Genomic DNA, 15144 nt, shown 5'->3' with positions numbered 1-15144 from the left:
GCTGATTTCAATTGATGGCTTCCTTTAAAAGGCATAAAAACTATTCAAAAAAACTCACGTAAGCCACCTTTTTAATAAATGAACCGTGTTTATCAAAAGATTAGGATTCAGTTTCGCTGGACACACCCTGGCTTGCTTGCTGGCTTCTAGCCTTTGAACAGTGAGGAACTGTCACTGGAGGCAGAAGAAAAAAATGACTCGACTCATAAAAAGGAAGTCATAAAATTCTCCACATCATCATCAAAGTCACCAATTTATGCAACTGACACCCAGGACGAAAAACAAGATGGATACAAGAACAAAAAGTAACTTTCTGCACTTTTACCCTAATAAAAAAAAAGACAGCAATGTCGTCATAATCACATTGTAAATACCTACAACCATCCATTCCTCTGGGGGCAAAGGTCATTGATAATATATAATAACTAAACTGCAGCCTCTCCTCCATTTGGTTCCAAGTGCAACCTGAGCTCTTCATGTCTGCTTCTAAATGTCTTCGCCAGATGTTTCGATTCCGTCCTCTCTTCCTCTTTCCTTGAGAGGTCCAGGTCAGAGGTCTCCTGGTGATGTCATTAGTGGGCTTGTGTACAGCTGATCTACAGCCGGTGTCTTATGAGAATATGCTCTCCTATAGGCAGATGGTTTGTATGTTGTTGTGCAAAGGTCAGTGCTGCTAATTTGATCTGGCAAGTGAATGTAGAGAATCTCCAGGATGCAGCTGTTCATGTAGGTTTGCAGTTCTTTAAGGCTGAGATCAGTAAAGGAGGATCTCAGCAAACAAACTTTCCAAACTTTCTTTAGTTGTTTGAATGCCTCCTTGTCTTTCTAAATATGAATCTACACATGTACTTCTGTGCCATACTGTCAGTGTTGCTGCTGTGAATAAGTATTGAAGATCCCCCAAAGCCTGATGGGTTCGGTCACTATCGGTTTTTGATACAGAGGAAATTGCTCAGGGTGACATTAGAAAAGGGGGCGGAGGCACAAGCAGCAAACAGAATCTAATTTATGTCATTCCTGCAGGACTGCACTCTTTCCCCCTCCAAATGACTATTCAAGAGTTCGTGTTAAGCTACCTGTATGAGGGTCATAATGTCCTCCATCGTTGACCAGCACCTTGTTGAATCGGATTATTCCAGCTTCTTCTTGGAACGGTGAGAGAGTCAAACCAGCCGAGAAGGACACCTTCTCACCTGGAGACCAGGACGGGAAACATTTGATGTGAGTAGCCATAATCCTAACAGATTCAGGCTCCTAGATGATTAACAACTCTAACCTGAAGCTGTGCTGGTTTTCTGCTTTGGAGATCTTGGAGGCATGCGCACGTCTGTTGATAAAATCGATTATTTGCATCATAGAAACTCAATTCTGACGCATCACGAAACAGAGTGAAAAGTACCTGAGTTTAGAGGTATGCTGGTTTTTAAGGAGTCAGTTGAGGTAGCTTTGGGTAAAAAAAAAACAATGAGAGAAATGAAATAATATATAAGAAAAAAACATGCAGATCAATTTTATTTGAATGTGCATCACCTGGAGCTCCAGCAAACCCCTGAACAGTCATCGTGTTGAGGTCTGTCCCTTCGGTCATTCCTCCCGGCGGGCCTGCCTCTCCGGTCTCCATCACAGGTAGATGCTGAAGGGACGGCCCCGCAGGGATAGCGGACACTCTAAAACTCTCAGCTGAAACCCGGCGAGATCCTCCGTCCCCCGGTCCGACGCTGGCACCTGAACAGAACAGAGACCTGTGTTAAGACTGCAGGTCAGAGTTTATACTCCACCTGGATTCAACTGTACGAGGCTCTAAAAATGTTCTAGCTAAATACACTTTCCACTGCATGGCTTGTTTAAGTCTAATTCTTTATGGAGTTTCTTTGAAGTGTTTAAAAAAGACCGTAATTGACTGCAGGTGGCTGTAGGCATTGTTCTTTTTTTGTAAATATTCAACAAATACGACATTTTTCTGCACTTTTCTCTTTTCTCAACTTAAACTTGGACATGTGGAATACATCTGAAATGCAAAACATTCTTGCCTTGGTACATTGCTTTTTTTCTCATGTCAAAAATAATTTGAAGCCGATTTTCTGAAGATGATTTATGTAGACGAAAAATGTTTTTTTCAAACAGGCCTTTTGTGAGTTGTTTAAACCTTCAATAACTCTTCTCTTAGGATAAAACTATTTTCATTCTGAAATATAGAATAACATTTCACATAACAATATGTAAAGAGACAAACAAAAAGATAAAATAAAATAGCCAAAACATATCTTTCCAGACTGACTTTTAGATTGCCTTGAGAATTTTTTCTATATATTTGAATATTCTATTTATTTGGCCTCTTTATCAAAGTTGTAAGTTTGTCTATTGTTCTAATTTCAAAACTATTCAACAAATATGACATTTTTCTGTTTAAATTGATTTTAATGCAGTTGACAATTTTAGATTTGATCATGACTGAAATGTAAATTTGAATTTCATCTTTGTTTATTGCAAACTGTTTTAGAATTTAGTATTTTTATACCGCTTTTCTGCCTCTAATGTTAGGAACGTGTGTTTTCTGTTAAAGCATGTGCATTATTTTACATTACTTTATTTACTAATATTAGTTTTTACAACGATAATTTAACATTTGGAAGCCACTTTGTGTTGCATTTGACTGATCGAATGTCCTCTTTAAGGAAAACCAACCGGTTGATTGTACAGTTTCCAAAAAATAGGTACATTTCATTAACGTTTCCGCCAAAACGTAACACATTTCAAAACGTGACTTTTGGATTCATTGTGTTGCTCAACATGAAACAGACCTATTGAATGTTACTAGATTGCGCACACATGGTTCATCTAAAGGCTTACCAACACCTGTCCAAGTGATCAAAGCCCCGAGGTCATAATTGTTGCTAATGCTAGTCTTTCCAAGAGCACATTTTATTGTAATAGCATAATGCCGCAAACTCCCTGAAGCATAGCTCAACCCAGCCTATCTTGGCTGTCTCCAAAAGCAAATAATCGTCAAATAAAATCTACAATAAATCCCGAGTGTTGAGAAAGAAGGCAGCTGGACGTTTTCAGCCTTGAAAATTGTTTATTCTCACATTCTGAGAATGAGAGCTCTCGTTGCCTTAATCCTACCCCTCAAATTAACTGAGTGCCTGGATTAGCTGTGGTAAAACCTTATAGCCATTACATGCCATATGAGCTGGTAACAGTAATTTAGATTATTGTTCAGAGGTCGATTTTAGAGTTGAACACAAAGTGTGTCTGTCCAAGCATATTTCAAAGCTATCCCAAGTTTCTTTTAGGAAAGACTCTAGAAATAAATGTCAATTTTATGCATTACCATCCAAGCGCTTTGTATTCAGCTCTACACACATCAGAGCAGCCAAGTATGACTTAATAAGAAGTCTGTCTGCATAGATTTGCAGGATGTTATTATCGGATGCTGGCTGCAACATTGCAGTCTCAGTTTCATTTTTCTAGTAGTGCTGCATGTGTGTCTGAAAAGTCTGTAACTGGTGATCAAACTGTTTATGATGCAGTGTCGAATGAGCAGGCATTGTGGTTATTATTGGATGGCATCATGTTTCCCACTGCTAATAAAGCAAAAGGCTGATACGTTATAGTGTGACAGGGGTTTTACAGTCATCAAGACTTTGATTCACGTGATCTTAAATCTTATATGACAGATGAGAGGATCATCAGTCCAGTGGGTTTTAAGTTTTGTTAAACTTTTTTACAGAAAGACAGTGGAGGTCTTGCCTCAGTTAAGGACAGAATTCATGATTCAACGACAAAGACTGGGCAAAAAATCTAATCTGAGATCAATTTAATTCAATTCGGTCTGCTAAGATAGTGTTAATTCACAACAGATGCCATCTTAACAAAAATAAAGATGACATCAACCCAATTATTTTAATTATTGCAAGTCAAATTGATCCTAGTTATAGAACAATGCAGCCAAGTTCTGTTGATGATTCAAATTGGTTTTAAAGTTTTCTATAAGAGTCACTGCAGTTTCAGTATAATGGGAAACACCTTTTTAACAAGAAGAAACCTCCAGCAGAACCAGAACCTGATGTCCTTCTGTCACAACCGACTGGGGATTTGAGAAAACAGAGTAAAGACGCACCGAAGTATTTTCTACATGATATCCATTCATGGATATTACTAAAGAGTTCCTTAAATATAATGTTATTGGGTTCATTACTATAATATATATTTCACTGTATGGTGTGCATTATACCTTTTTGCAGTAGGATTGATTGGTATTTTCTGTTTTCTGTTCACATCCTTCTTTTTCCCCAGTTATTTTAACTTACCATGACACATGCATGTCTAATTGACCCATTCCTTGCTTATGCATAAGTTTTTCTCTGTTTTTAGTTTGCGGTACAATGCACTTTAATAAAGCTTAATTCTAGACCAGGTCGTTCCAGTAACAGAGGGAATGTTTCGTTGGTAAATTCAAGGACTCCTCCCAGCAGCTTTACCCCAGAACGCAGTATTTTACAGCTGATGAGTTAAAGGCTAGATAACTGTTATTTTTCTCCCTTCAAGTTCATAATAACAGGCCTAAATAATCATTTGAAGTAAAGGTGTTAATGGGGCCTGTTGCTAGTCTTGGATAATCAGCTGCGTGCGACAGATTTGAAACAGTGAGTCCATTGTAGTACGATTTTCTCAGGGAATTTATGTATTTGTTGGTATAAGTTATTAAAAGAAGAAGACAAAAGATACACTGGATCTGGTCGCCCGACTTGTGGTCATCTTCAAATGGGGCCTTTTATTTTTACTTGCACATCAATTCCACAAAGCCATCCTTTTAGTGTCTCAAATAATTGTGGTGTACCTCACGAATTTGCATTTAGTCTCTTACGTTTACACGCTTACTTTTAAAGATAAGCAGGCAAATGTTTACTTTTAAACATTTATGCAAAAGTAAAAAGTCTAAAGGCTTTTTGCCTTTGTATCCCACTCCCCTTCACACGCGCATAATTTTGCACATAAAAGTCAGACCAGCACCACAGTGAGGAGCTGCCACATGTTCAGTCCCCTTGCTATGAGGGGAAAAGGGCCACTTCAGAAAAATCTGCCTGTTAAACGCAACAAATGCTGGCAGACTAACGTCTCACAGTAAAACAGCACAGGAGGTAAAGCCTGCAAGTGCGCTGGCCGTGTTGCTGCTCATATAAAGCAAGGTATGTCGTCCGCTTTGATCTCACCAATTCAAAAGTGATTTCCGAGCTGCTGCCACAGAGATAAAAGAGCCAACGACAGGATGTGTATCTGCATGGCAGAGTGTACTTCTGGATAAAAGAGGTGAGCTGTAAACAAATACAGCTGGATCTAAATGTGTGTTTCTCTAACCGGTTCAGAGAAGGAAAATCCTCGCTGTGTTGTTAGTGATTTACCAGCCAGCAGTTTATGATTACAGCAGTCTCCTGTGTCGCAAAAACAGACACATTCTACTTTATAAATCACTTTTTAATAATGAGTGCGAGGCTGCATATTGACTTTATGAGTCACCAGAACACACTGGGGTCTTAAAGCTTTGATTTAGGAATCCATGGATGCAACCTCTGTGTTTAGTGGCCAGAGCAAATCTCTGGAGAAAAGAGGAGTGAGAATGGCAATATATTTATCAGCCCTGTCACAAACAGTCTGAAAAAAAAAAAAAATCGGGATCTAAATGGAGAGTAACAGAAAACTAAAGCTGAAGACTTTACTGTTCCTGGATGCCGTCGACCAGAAACCGTTGTATATGTTTGCGAGGTCGTTACGTTTGACCCGTGGGTAAGATTTGTCATCTAATCTCACACAAGTCACAGGCCAAAGAGTCTAAATACGTCATAAGCAAAAGAGCATTACTCCCTTATCTGTAACAGTTCCCGTAAAGAGCTCCACATCGCTGCCATGCTCCAAAAACACAAACAGAGGGACTGTCTTAGTACAACTGAAGGAGCTAGGAGACTTTCATGCAACTTTCAAAAACAAAGCAAACTGGGAATTTGTTTGCGGTGCATTTCTATGCAAGACCATCTTTATCTGTAAAGTCAATGGGTGCTGGGTGATGCTTATAGGGAGAGGGAATAACTGAAGAGCACATGCAAGTGCACATGGAAAATGAAGCAAAGCATGTTGTGAAAGCAAGCCTGGTGCTTTTCTGACTGGCAATGAATTATCACAGTTAATTCAAAAAGTCATAAATTCCAGGTTTCAAGTCGGAAAATGAACTGGGACCCCATGAAGTCTGAGTTAAAGTTGGGAAAGTTTCTTACCAACTCTGACCTCAAAATCAGATTGTTGCAAGTGCAGTGTCCTGCAGAGGTGTCCACCCCCTTTGCCTTTTTCTGTTAACACATTTCTACTGCAACCACATAGAATGTGTTGTAGGATGTTATAAGTCAATTACTGTGTAATGGTGCACAATGCAGGTCCTCTGAGGACCTCAGAGGTTTGATGGAGAATTCTAGTGACCAAAAAGTCTCATGAAGATTCAGGAACACAACAGTGTAAAGCAGGGATTGACTACAAAAAAAGTGTCCTACACTTTGAACATCTTACAGAGAGCACAAAAAATGGAGAAAGAAAAAGAACTGCAACCCTACCAAGACCAGAGAAACCACAAGCTTTTGCAATTGAGGAGGAATCCACCAATTATCAATAAGATCGGAGTCAGAGCCAGCAACCTAATGTTGCCGTGCTTCATCCATCCTTAAACCACATTTTATATATTTGGTACCATTATCCTGTTAGACAAAATGTGCCTACTGCTTCTGAACCAGAGGACATTGCTCAAGATATTCAGGAACAACAAAGGAGTCATTAAGTACCAAACCTACCATGAACCAGAACCTGTTAAGCCAATTTAACAACAGAAAACTTTAACTGCCTCATATGAACAAACCAAATACCATCTGGAGAAGCACTCCATGACTAGACGAAGATTGAGCCGTTTCACTTTAAATTACAAGACGTGCATTTAAAGAAACCGGGTTAAGGCTTTCAAATGTAAAAAATATTGCATCAGCTGCCAAGCAGCGGCATGACATGGGTCTGTTTTCCTGGTAGTGGTACTGGTGAAGGTAGTTGAACGAACAATACGAAACCAACATCTTTAAATAAACACTAGCATTAAGATTTTATGTGTTTTTCTACTGTTCTGATGAGATGTGTAGTAAAATATCCAGCCATAATCATGGCAGAAGCCTGTGCCTGGCATGAACTATTCAAAATACAACATTAAAATGTCAGATTTATGCTGAAATTCATCCCGCTGATGAGAGCATGTACACCTCTTACTCAAACTATAACTGAGAAGACGGATTACTCCAACCTAAAACTGAACAACAACAAAAAAACAGATAAAGTTAGCACACTATGAGGCCCAGATTCTTGTTTCCAAAGTAAGTAGATAGCAGATTTCTGTGATCTCCATCCGATTGGGCTGGATTTTACATATAAAGCAAAGCCTAAAGGCAGAAAGCTTTTTGACTAGCAAAAACTGAAGACAGCTGTGGAAAAGTCAAAGCATGACCAAAGAGCAAAAGCTCATCTTCTGGAAATGATTCTGAGCAAAGTATTAAAAACAAACAATCATGGCTAATACAGGACAGTCAGTAACCATATATTTACCAAGTAAGTCTGACCCAAAAATGCTGCTGCCCTTCTCACGCAAACTGGATTGTGTTTTTACAAGCAGCCAGTACAACAAAATATACCAGGGTCTAAATATTTCCCGAATTAACTGTATTCTTTTCATGAGTTTTCAAGCAATCATAAATATTTCCAAGAATGACCCAGTTACAGCGCTGAATGCCAGAGAAATCCCAACTGCCTTCAGTCGTCTTGATAAAGATTAACAACTGTGTGACATCACTGGTAAACATAGTCACGGGCGGCCTCTGGGAACACATTTCACTTTTTTTTTTCTCAGACAGACAGAGAACTCGCCACAGAGGTTTAAAAACTTTACAGGATTTGACTAAAGGGAACGAAGGAAACCTAACCGTATCAGTAGAAGAGATGCCAATGTAAATGTAAATCCATTAGCACTTGCACACACTAAAGCTATTGACTTTGAAATGAAACGTTGTCCATTAGCGAGAATCCATGTTGAGGTGTGTGAAGAAGACTGTGTGACAGAATAACCTTTTCCAGTCTCTTCAGATAAGCTCAACGAGAGATAAACGAGAAGTCAACAGAGAGGAGCTGCTAGTAGGAGACAAGAGAGCAGATCTCTAAACTAAAATATGTTTCAAACAGCAAAAACTGTTAAATGACATAATTGCAAAAAAAAAAAAAAGCCACAGGGTGGAGTAACAAAATTTCTGTGTCACTGTACAATCATTTTTCTGGCAAAAATGTGAAAAATTACATCTCAAGGTGTAATTTTCACAGAAATCTAGGAGAAACCTTCACATTCCACTAAACAAAGACCACCTTCTCAAGTTATTCCAAACTGGACTACATGCTAAACTACCTGGACCAATAAAACAGCATGGGAATGGAGCTGCTCCCAAAGGAAGAGCCCTGGCACCACAACAGCGTGGAAAAGCTCCAGGTCTGCACTCACAACGGTAGGAGTCCAGCTCGGTCTCAAAGGTGCCGTCAATGTGTGGATTCACATCAGAAACATGCTGAAGTATGAAAATCTGTTGGTGCAAAAACCTGCTCCCGGTAAGGAAAGCCAAGCATTACTAAAGAATGGAATGAATGACGGACAGAAAAAAGAAACAAGGATGCTGAGGCTTGTTGACTGACCACGCAGCAGAGTACGTCATTTGGGTGGGACAGCAACAGCTAAATTGGCAAATTATCCTGTCATGAGTCAAACTCGACGATGGACTATAAAAACGTGTAAGGTAAGAGTTTAACAGCGCTACAGAGACATGTAGTTAACACATGCAATGCCGTACACAAGCATTCGTCCCACATCTGCCATCAGAAAAGAACAGTTCCCACGAGTTTGTGAACAGGACTTTTTAAGTTCTCGTAAGAATTGTCAACTGGACTGAGACTTTGACTGGGCCACTCTAACACGTAAGTATACTTTGAAACCATTTCACTGTTTTTTGCAGCATGTAAGAGATTTAAAAAAAAAAAAAGTAAAAAAATAAGTGAACTTTGAAAGAGTCAAACAAACTCGGAGGAAATTTAAAGAAAATATGGCTAATTTCAAATTTTTGCATAGTTTCGTAGCATGTCTTTCATGTGTTCCTAATATATGTTGAAAAATTTAGTTTACTGATCAACTACAGAAGGAGGCATGAGTTATGATAGAGCTGCTTGTATGATGGATTGTTTTTGATTATGCCAATAAAGCCCAGAGACTTTAGCTTTCCAGGTAATGGCTTCCCTATTTCTTATGATTACTAACAGTCATTTGCAGAAGCTGTTGTTGTGTTTCCAATGCAGTCTCAAGTCAGGAAAATCCAACAGAACATCCTTCAAGGGACTGCAAACTGTCCGACTGCCTCAAATGTAAAACATAGTCATAGCTGGAGGAATACACAACTTATATACGTTTATAATAGTTTGCGTCACTTAACCTGAGTCACTGCAAAAGCCTCATATGTCAGTGTTTGAACTTGGAATGTAAATAGATACTTTTCCAGCTACCTGTCTTGCTAACAGCGTTTAGCACATCAAAAAATGGGCAAAGTGCAAAGATGTAGTGACTCGCTCCGAGAACGAGCTAAACTAAATGGTGACACTTTATAGCTCTGTGCTGCAACTTCCAAAAGCAGTAAAAAGCATCAGTGTTTGTCATTTAGCCAGAAGACTAATAGATGGATCAATCAAAGGGTTATGGCAGAGCTAATGTTAAAAAAAACAATGCTATTTTTTTTCTCAGTTAATTGCTATAATTGTTTTTTTTCTTTTTGTTTGTTTTTCCACAATGATCTTCAAAACACTGCAGCCATAAAAATGCAACGTTACATGGACAAACTCAAACCCGTAAAAGGAACTCCTGGATGCAAAACTGAGTCTGGTTAGCCGTATTTCTTGATGCCAAAGTGTTGCTCAACACAACATGGGGTCTGTTAAACCAGGCATGTGTATTCAATCAAGCTTGCCTGCCTTAAATGAGAACATAGCTTAAAGAATATTCAACCTTCCCCTCCTTTGCTCACACTCTGAAACACAGGCCAATAGCGGAGACTCTCCGGCAGCACAGTCAGCACATCATAAAGGAGTTAGCAGCACAGCTAACCGGTTTACAAAAACATTAGTCATTCAATACATTTTTAAAACATAATATAATTAACTTTAAAGAAATATCAAAAAATATAAATATGTGTTTTGTTTATTTCTGCAGATTTATTTCCTTCACTTAAATGTGGTAGCTATGTCAATTGTTCATGCCTCAAAGCAATAAAATGTAAGGCATTTTATCAGAATCAGACGTGACCCAAAAAGAACCTTGAAGATACTTATTCATCCAAAGATGTGGACACTTCACTGTTCTGACTGTAGTTAAATGTCTTCAGGCAAAATTAAATTGAACTCAATTATGTTTAATTCAACAAAGTTCTACTAGAACCCAGAGAAGAAGCTGGTTCTGAAAAAGTTACAGTGTCTGGACCACCCAGGTGTTACTCCTTCCTGTTCTGTTATCAGGTTGTTTTCTGGCACCAGATCTCCAGGCCTCTCAAGAAGTCTTTTAATTTTCTTTTCTAAACTTTTAAAGACCTGAAACTGAGAAAAATGATACTTTTTGTTTAATGAGACGGATAAGACCTCGTGCATCATGTGAAAGCTTTACAGAGACATTGTTCCCTTTCTTGTCTGTACAAATCTGTCACTTCATGTCTGATTTGCAGGACAGGCAGCTTACCTTCCTTCCCAGGAGAGTCATAAGTTATGGTGGGAATGTCTTTAGCCACGTTCAGGATTTGATTTTGAAGCGTCTGGCACCGTCCCCTCAGTCCTTCGATATCCTGAGCATGAGTTTGGACTGTGCCGTTCAGCTGGTCCACACAGCTCCACAGCCCAGTGATGTGCCTGTTCAGGCCTTCTTTGATCCTCAGGAGGCTGATGGAAATGGGGTCCAGCTTGCTGCACAGAGCCTCAACATTAACAATCCGGCTGTCCATGCTGGCGAGTTCCTCCCCCATGTCACGGGTCATTTCTCTGCATCTGTCGTTCTCAGCTTTCACCTCCCTGCCCAGCTCGTCCAAATGGCGTCTCAGCTCATGGTGTTGCTCCCTGTGAAGCTCCAAAAGATCATCGGCCTCCTGCATGGCCCCGTCTTTCGCTAGACTCCAGGAAGAGCTCAGATTCTGCTGCTTCACTTCGCCTAACCCTGAGTCTTCTACTCTGTCCAGACGGTCACTTAAGTCGCTGTTCTCAATGCTGTTGTTGATGCTAACGAGTTGATCCTTCATGAATTCAAAGTCCCTCGTTTGCACATTCAGATGTGTCTTGATGTCATCTACAGCAGATTTATAGCTCTGAAAGTCTTTCTGAAGGTTTTCCAGAGCAGTTAAATTAGCTTTGCATTCTCCTGAGCAAGAACGGTCCAGATTGTTGACTTTAAGCTCCAGATTATTAACAGAATCCTTTAGAGAGTTAATGTCCTTCAGCAGAGCATTTGGACTCCTAAACGTGAAGCTGGTGTTTGTTCCTGCCAGTTGGTTCATGAGTTGGTCCTGAATGGACGCCAGCTTGTTGTCCAACGTCTTCTTCAAGTCTTCGACGGCCTCTTCCTGCTCATTCCGAAGGTTCTCCCCTACGGAGACGCACTGTGCCACCAAACTACTTTGAGTTGAGTTCAGACGGTTTTCAAGGTTTTGCAGGTGAAGCAGAACAGAGTAAGAATCCCCTGGTTGTGCCTTCTGTAGATCAGACACTTTTGTTTTAAGGTCCTGGATCTCGTTGCGGAGGTCTTCTTCCTTTGACTCCATGAGCTCGGTCAGGCTGAAGTAGCTGGCCTCCTGTCCTTCACACTGTTCCTGAACTGAGAGGATTTTATAATCACAAGAGTTCTTCAAGTCGGCCATTTTGATGTCCATGCCCTCCATCAACTCTTCTCGCAGAGCGCTGATCTTGCCGTCCAGGTAAGCTCGCAGGTCAGCATCACTACCCACAGGAGCAGGTTGGGATGTGGTTGAGGGATTCTGACCGGTCTCCAGTAACAGACGAATCTGTCCGTCGTGACGGTCAACTCGACTCACTAAGTCAGTCAAGATGTTGCTCTTTGACTCCAGATCATCCGTGACTTGGTTTATCTTGTTCATAGCCTCATCCATTGACGTGGTCTCTTGACCAAAAGAGAAGTCCTGCACCTGGAAGCTCTCCGTCTCTCCCCGCCGAGCACTGGCAGGCTGTTTCATGTTGCTCAGCAGGGTAGCCAACATCTTACTTGCATCCTCCTGGAAATCCAGCCTCAGGTTGGAGGCCATGTCTGTCATTCTGGCCTGCATATCCAGGACCATCTGGGACAACTGCTGCACCTCCTCCTGCAGGTGTTGCGTACTCTGAGGTCTTTTTTGGCTCTCTGGTGCCGTGGCAACTGTTTGACCTCTGATCTGCCCCTCCCATGTTGATGGATGGTTCCTCTGTTGTTCCGTCCTCTGATTAGGAGCTACCAAACATTCAGACAATTAGGATCCAGTCATTTCAAGATTTTTAAGCATTTCAAATATTTTAAATCTTAACTTCTGACCTTGTGGATTTGGAAAATAGCCAGAGTTTGAAGAGGTATGGGGCAAACGGTCTGCTTGGAGAAGTTTCACCTCCTTGCAGTCGTAACCCTGATACCCCGGGCAGCACTTCCACTGCAGCTCTGTCACAATCTTGTAGCCGATCTTGTATGTGGGCCTAAAATGTGTTTGATATCTACAAACAAAGAATAAAAGGATAAGATAATAAGTTAAATGCCAGGATACTCTCTAAATACAGCAAAAATCCCATTAGACCAATGAGTGTAATGGGATTTTTGCAGGTTCACCTTCCTGCAGAACGACAAGCCTAAACATTCAGACACAGATTCACTGGAATGTTCATGTTTTACAACGGTCTAATCAAAGTGCACACCCACTTTTAGTGGACACAACCCTGCAATAAATTCCTCGTGTAGGGAGGAATTTCATCTTTTTTTGTAATTTCAGCAAAATATGTTGCATCAAAAATACTGATTAATGGATGGATACAAATGTATGCCTCACAATTATGAACTACTTTTTTTAGGCTGTCATATAAATGTATTAAACTTTATTTAAAAAAAAAACAAGGCATTGCATCCTTTACAGTGTTTGACTACAACAGTAAAGGATGCAATAGACATTTATTTATGTAGTGAAATAAATTAAGATCTGAAAAAATGTAAGAGCTAAATAAACTGCATATAGTTGTGCAGTTCATTTTAAACTATCTCCAATTTCTTTTTGCTGTAATTCCAACCACCACAATCTTGTAATAAGTTCATGTTTTGCTCTAACCATGACAGGGCAATGAGCCAGTGGACAAGTAAGGGGAAACAGATCTGAGAGCTGTGTCATCCTCTCTGGGTGCCAAGCTTAGTGTTCAAAGGCAACTACTGTTTTTGTTAGAGGCTCCTGGTAATAAGATGTCCAAAGATTCATCTTAAAAAATAGGGGGCTTAGATTTAACTCTGTTAAAATTCTGTGACATGTAAACATGTTAATTTATGATGATGTTGAGACATTTCCATTCTAAATGTTAAAAACTAATCGCTACATTTTTTGCATTAAAAATATACAGTTGGCCATACAACGATGGTTCTTTTCTCAGAGTTGTGTTACAGGTATGGCATCATTTAGTAGACTTGTCAGTTTCAGAAAATCATTCTTTTGATTTCAAACAGAAGAGTGATTTTTTTAAAAAAGTTAGAAGTAAAACTGAAAAAGTTAAAATGAGAGGAAAAATGCAACCAAAATCAAGTAGAAACACTGTAAAAAATATACCTTGAGAAAGCTTGGATAATTATAAAAAAAAGAAAGAAATTCACAAGAATGTCTGTTGGATCAGCTATAAAGTGATGTGGGCTACTGTAGATCAGATGGCGTTTTCTGAACCGATTTGTCGTATTTATGCTATTAACAAACTACTTGCTAAATAAAACAAGTTCTCTCCGCAATAATCGTGACTTCTGGGAACTTACATCACTTGTTGCACGCAGTTTGGCTGCTCCGGTGGACACGGTAAAAACTCCGGTTGCGCAAAGCTCTCCGTGCCTCCAACCACAGCGCAGCTCACGTTCTTGTGCACAACGTAGGCGCACCAGTTTCTGCAAAGAATGGCTTAAAATGTTCTATTCTGTCCTTTGCACTAACGTAATGAAGCGAATAACAAAAAAAAGACGTGCAGCCTACTCACTTGTTTCTCTGTCGCGTTTCGGGGGCAGAATACGCGTTTCCCTGAAACATGTTGTAATGAAACGGTGTTCCACTGATGAGAGGGAAAGTTATCAGAAAGTTTAAGAGATGCACTTCCCACTTCATGGTGAAGGATATCAACACAAAACACCCAAAACAGGAAGATCTGAGATTATATTCAGCAGTGACCGAACAGTCTGGGAATCAGTCACAGATCTGTGGATTGTTTCTTCTTCTCTGCTTTGCGCACATATAAACGCTCTCCTGCCTTCCAGCATCTTGGATGTGACGTTTCAGGACCCCCTCCGAGCCGAACTGATGCGCCCCCTTTTCCACTAGGTAAGACCTGGTTACTGACTTTATTTCATTTTAAACAACTGAAACTAATCTGTTCGAGTCTTGCTCAATTAAAAAATTAAATATATATAGGCATAGGATTTATAATTAATCACCTTCAAGAAGTATACACGATAGAGATTTAGGTAAATATTTTTTTAAATCAAATAATGAAACGTCGACTCGTGTCCGAAGTATTGAATTTCTATTTGAAATTATTCAAGAATTTTAAATAACATCATTAAAACGGAAAGGGACATAGTGTCAATTTATATCGCATTCAACATGCTGACAAGTTATAAAAAGCTACATATATCAAGTATGACTTAAGATAAATTTGAATTTGTAATATACCATCTTTTTGTGAGGAAATAACATTATAATATCATGCAAAGCTAAAAAAAAAGTAGTAAAACAAATTGTTATATAAAAGAAAAATTTGAGTGCCATACCTTGACATTTCAGAGATAAA

At 39.7% G+C, this 15144-nt stretch overlaps 1 protein-coding gene across 1 annotated transcript in view; it reads right to left on the bottom strand.

The window, feature by feature from the left end:
- The window catches only part of emilin2b (elastin microfibril interfacer 2b), a 16724-nt gene extending 1580 nt beyond the window's left edge, over positions 1-15144 (bottom strand). Inside the window, exons 1-8 of the mRNA XM_008396678.3 lie at positions 14338-15144; positions 14123-14248; positions 12665-12837; positions 10835-12583; positions 1531-1725; positions 1400-1444; positions 1277-1327; positions 1077-1193 (exon numbers count right to left, since the gene is read on the bottom strand). Coding sequence (XP_008394900.2) covers positions 1077-1193; positions 1277-1327; positions 1400-1444; positions 1531-1725; positions 10835-12583; positions 12665-12837; positions 14123-14248; positions 14338-14462 — 2581 coding nt within the window. The 5' untranslated portion in view covers positions 14463-15144. The remainder of the gene's footprint in view (positions 1-1076; positions 1194-1276; positions 1328-1399; positions 1445-1530; positions 1726-10834; positions 12584-12664; positions 12838-14122; positions 14249-14337) is intronic.

Source organism: Poecilia reticulata, chromosome 20 (assembly GCF_904066995.2).
Source record: "Poecilia reticulata chromosome 20, P_reticulata-male-v2, whole genome shotgun sequence".
In the NCBI taxonomy this organism is placed as follows: Eukaryota; Metazoa; Chordata; class Actinopteri; order Cyprinodontiformes; family Poeciliidae; genus Poecilia; species Poecilia reticulata.
Note: the sequence above shows the minus strand (reverse complement) of the source record. Positions and strands in the feature narration are given on the sequence as shown.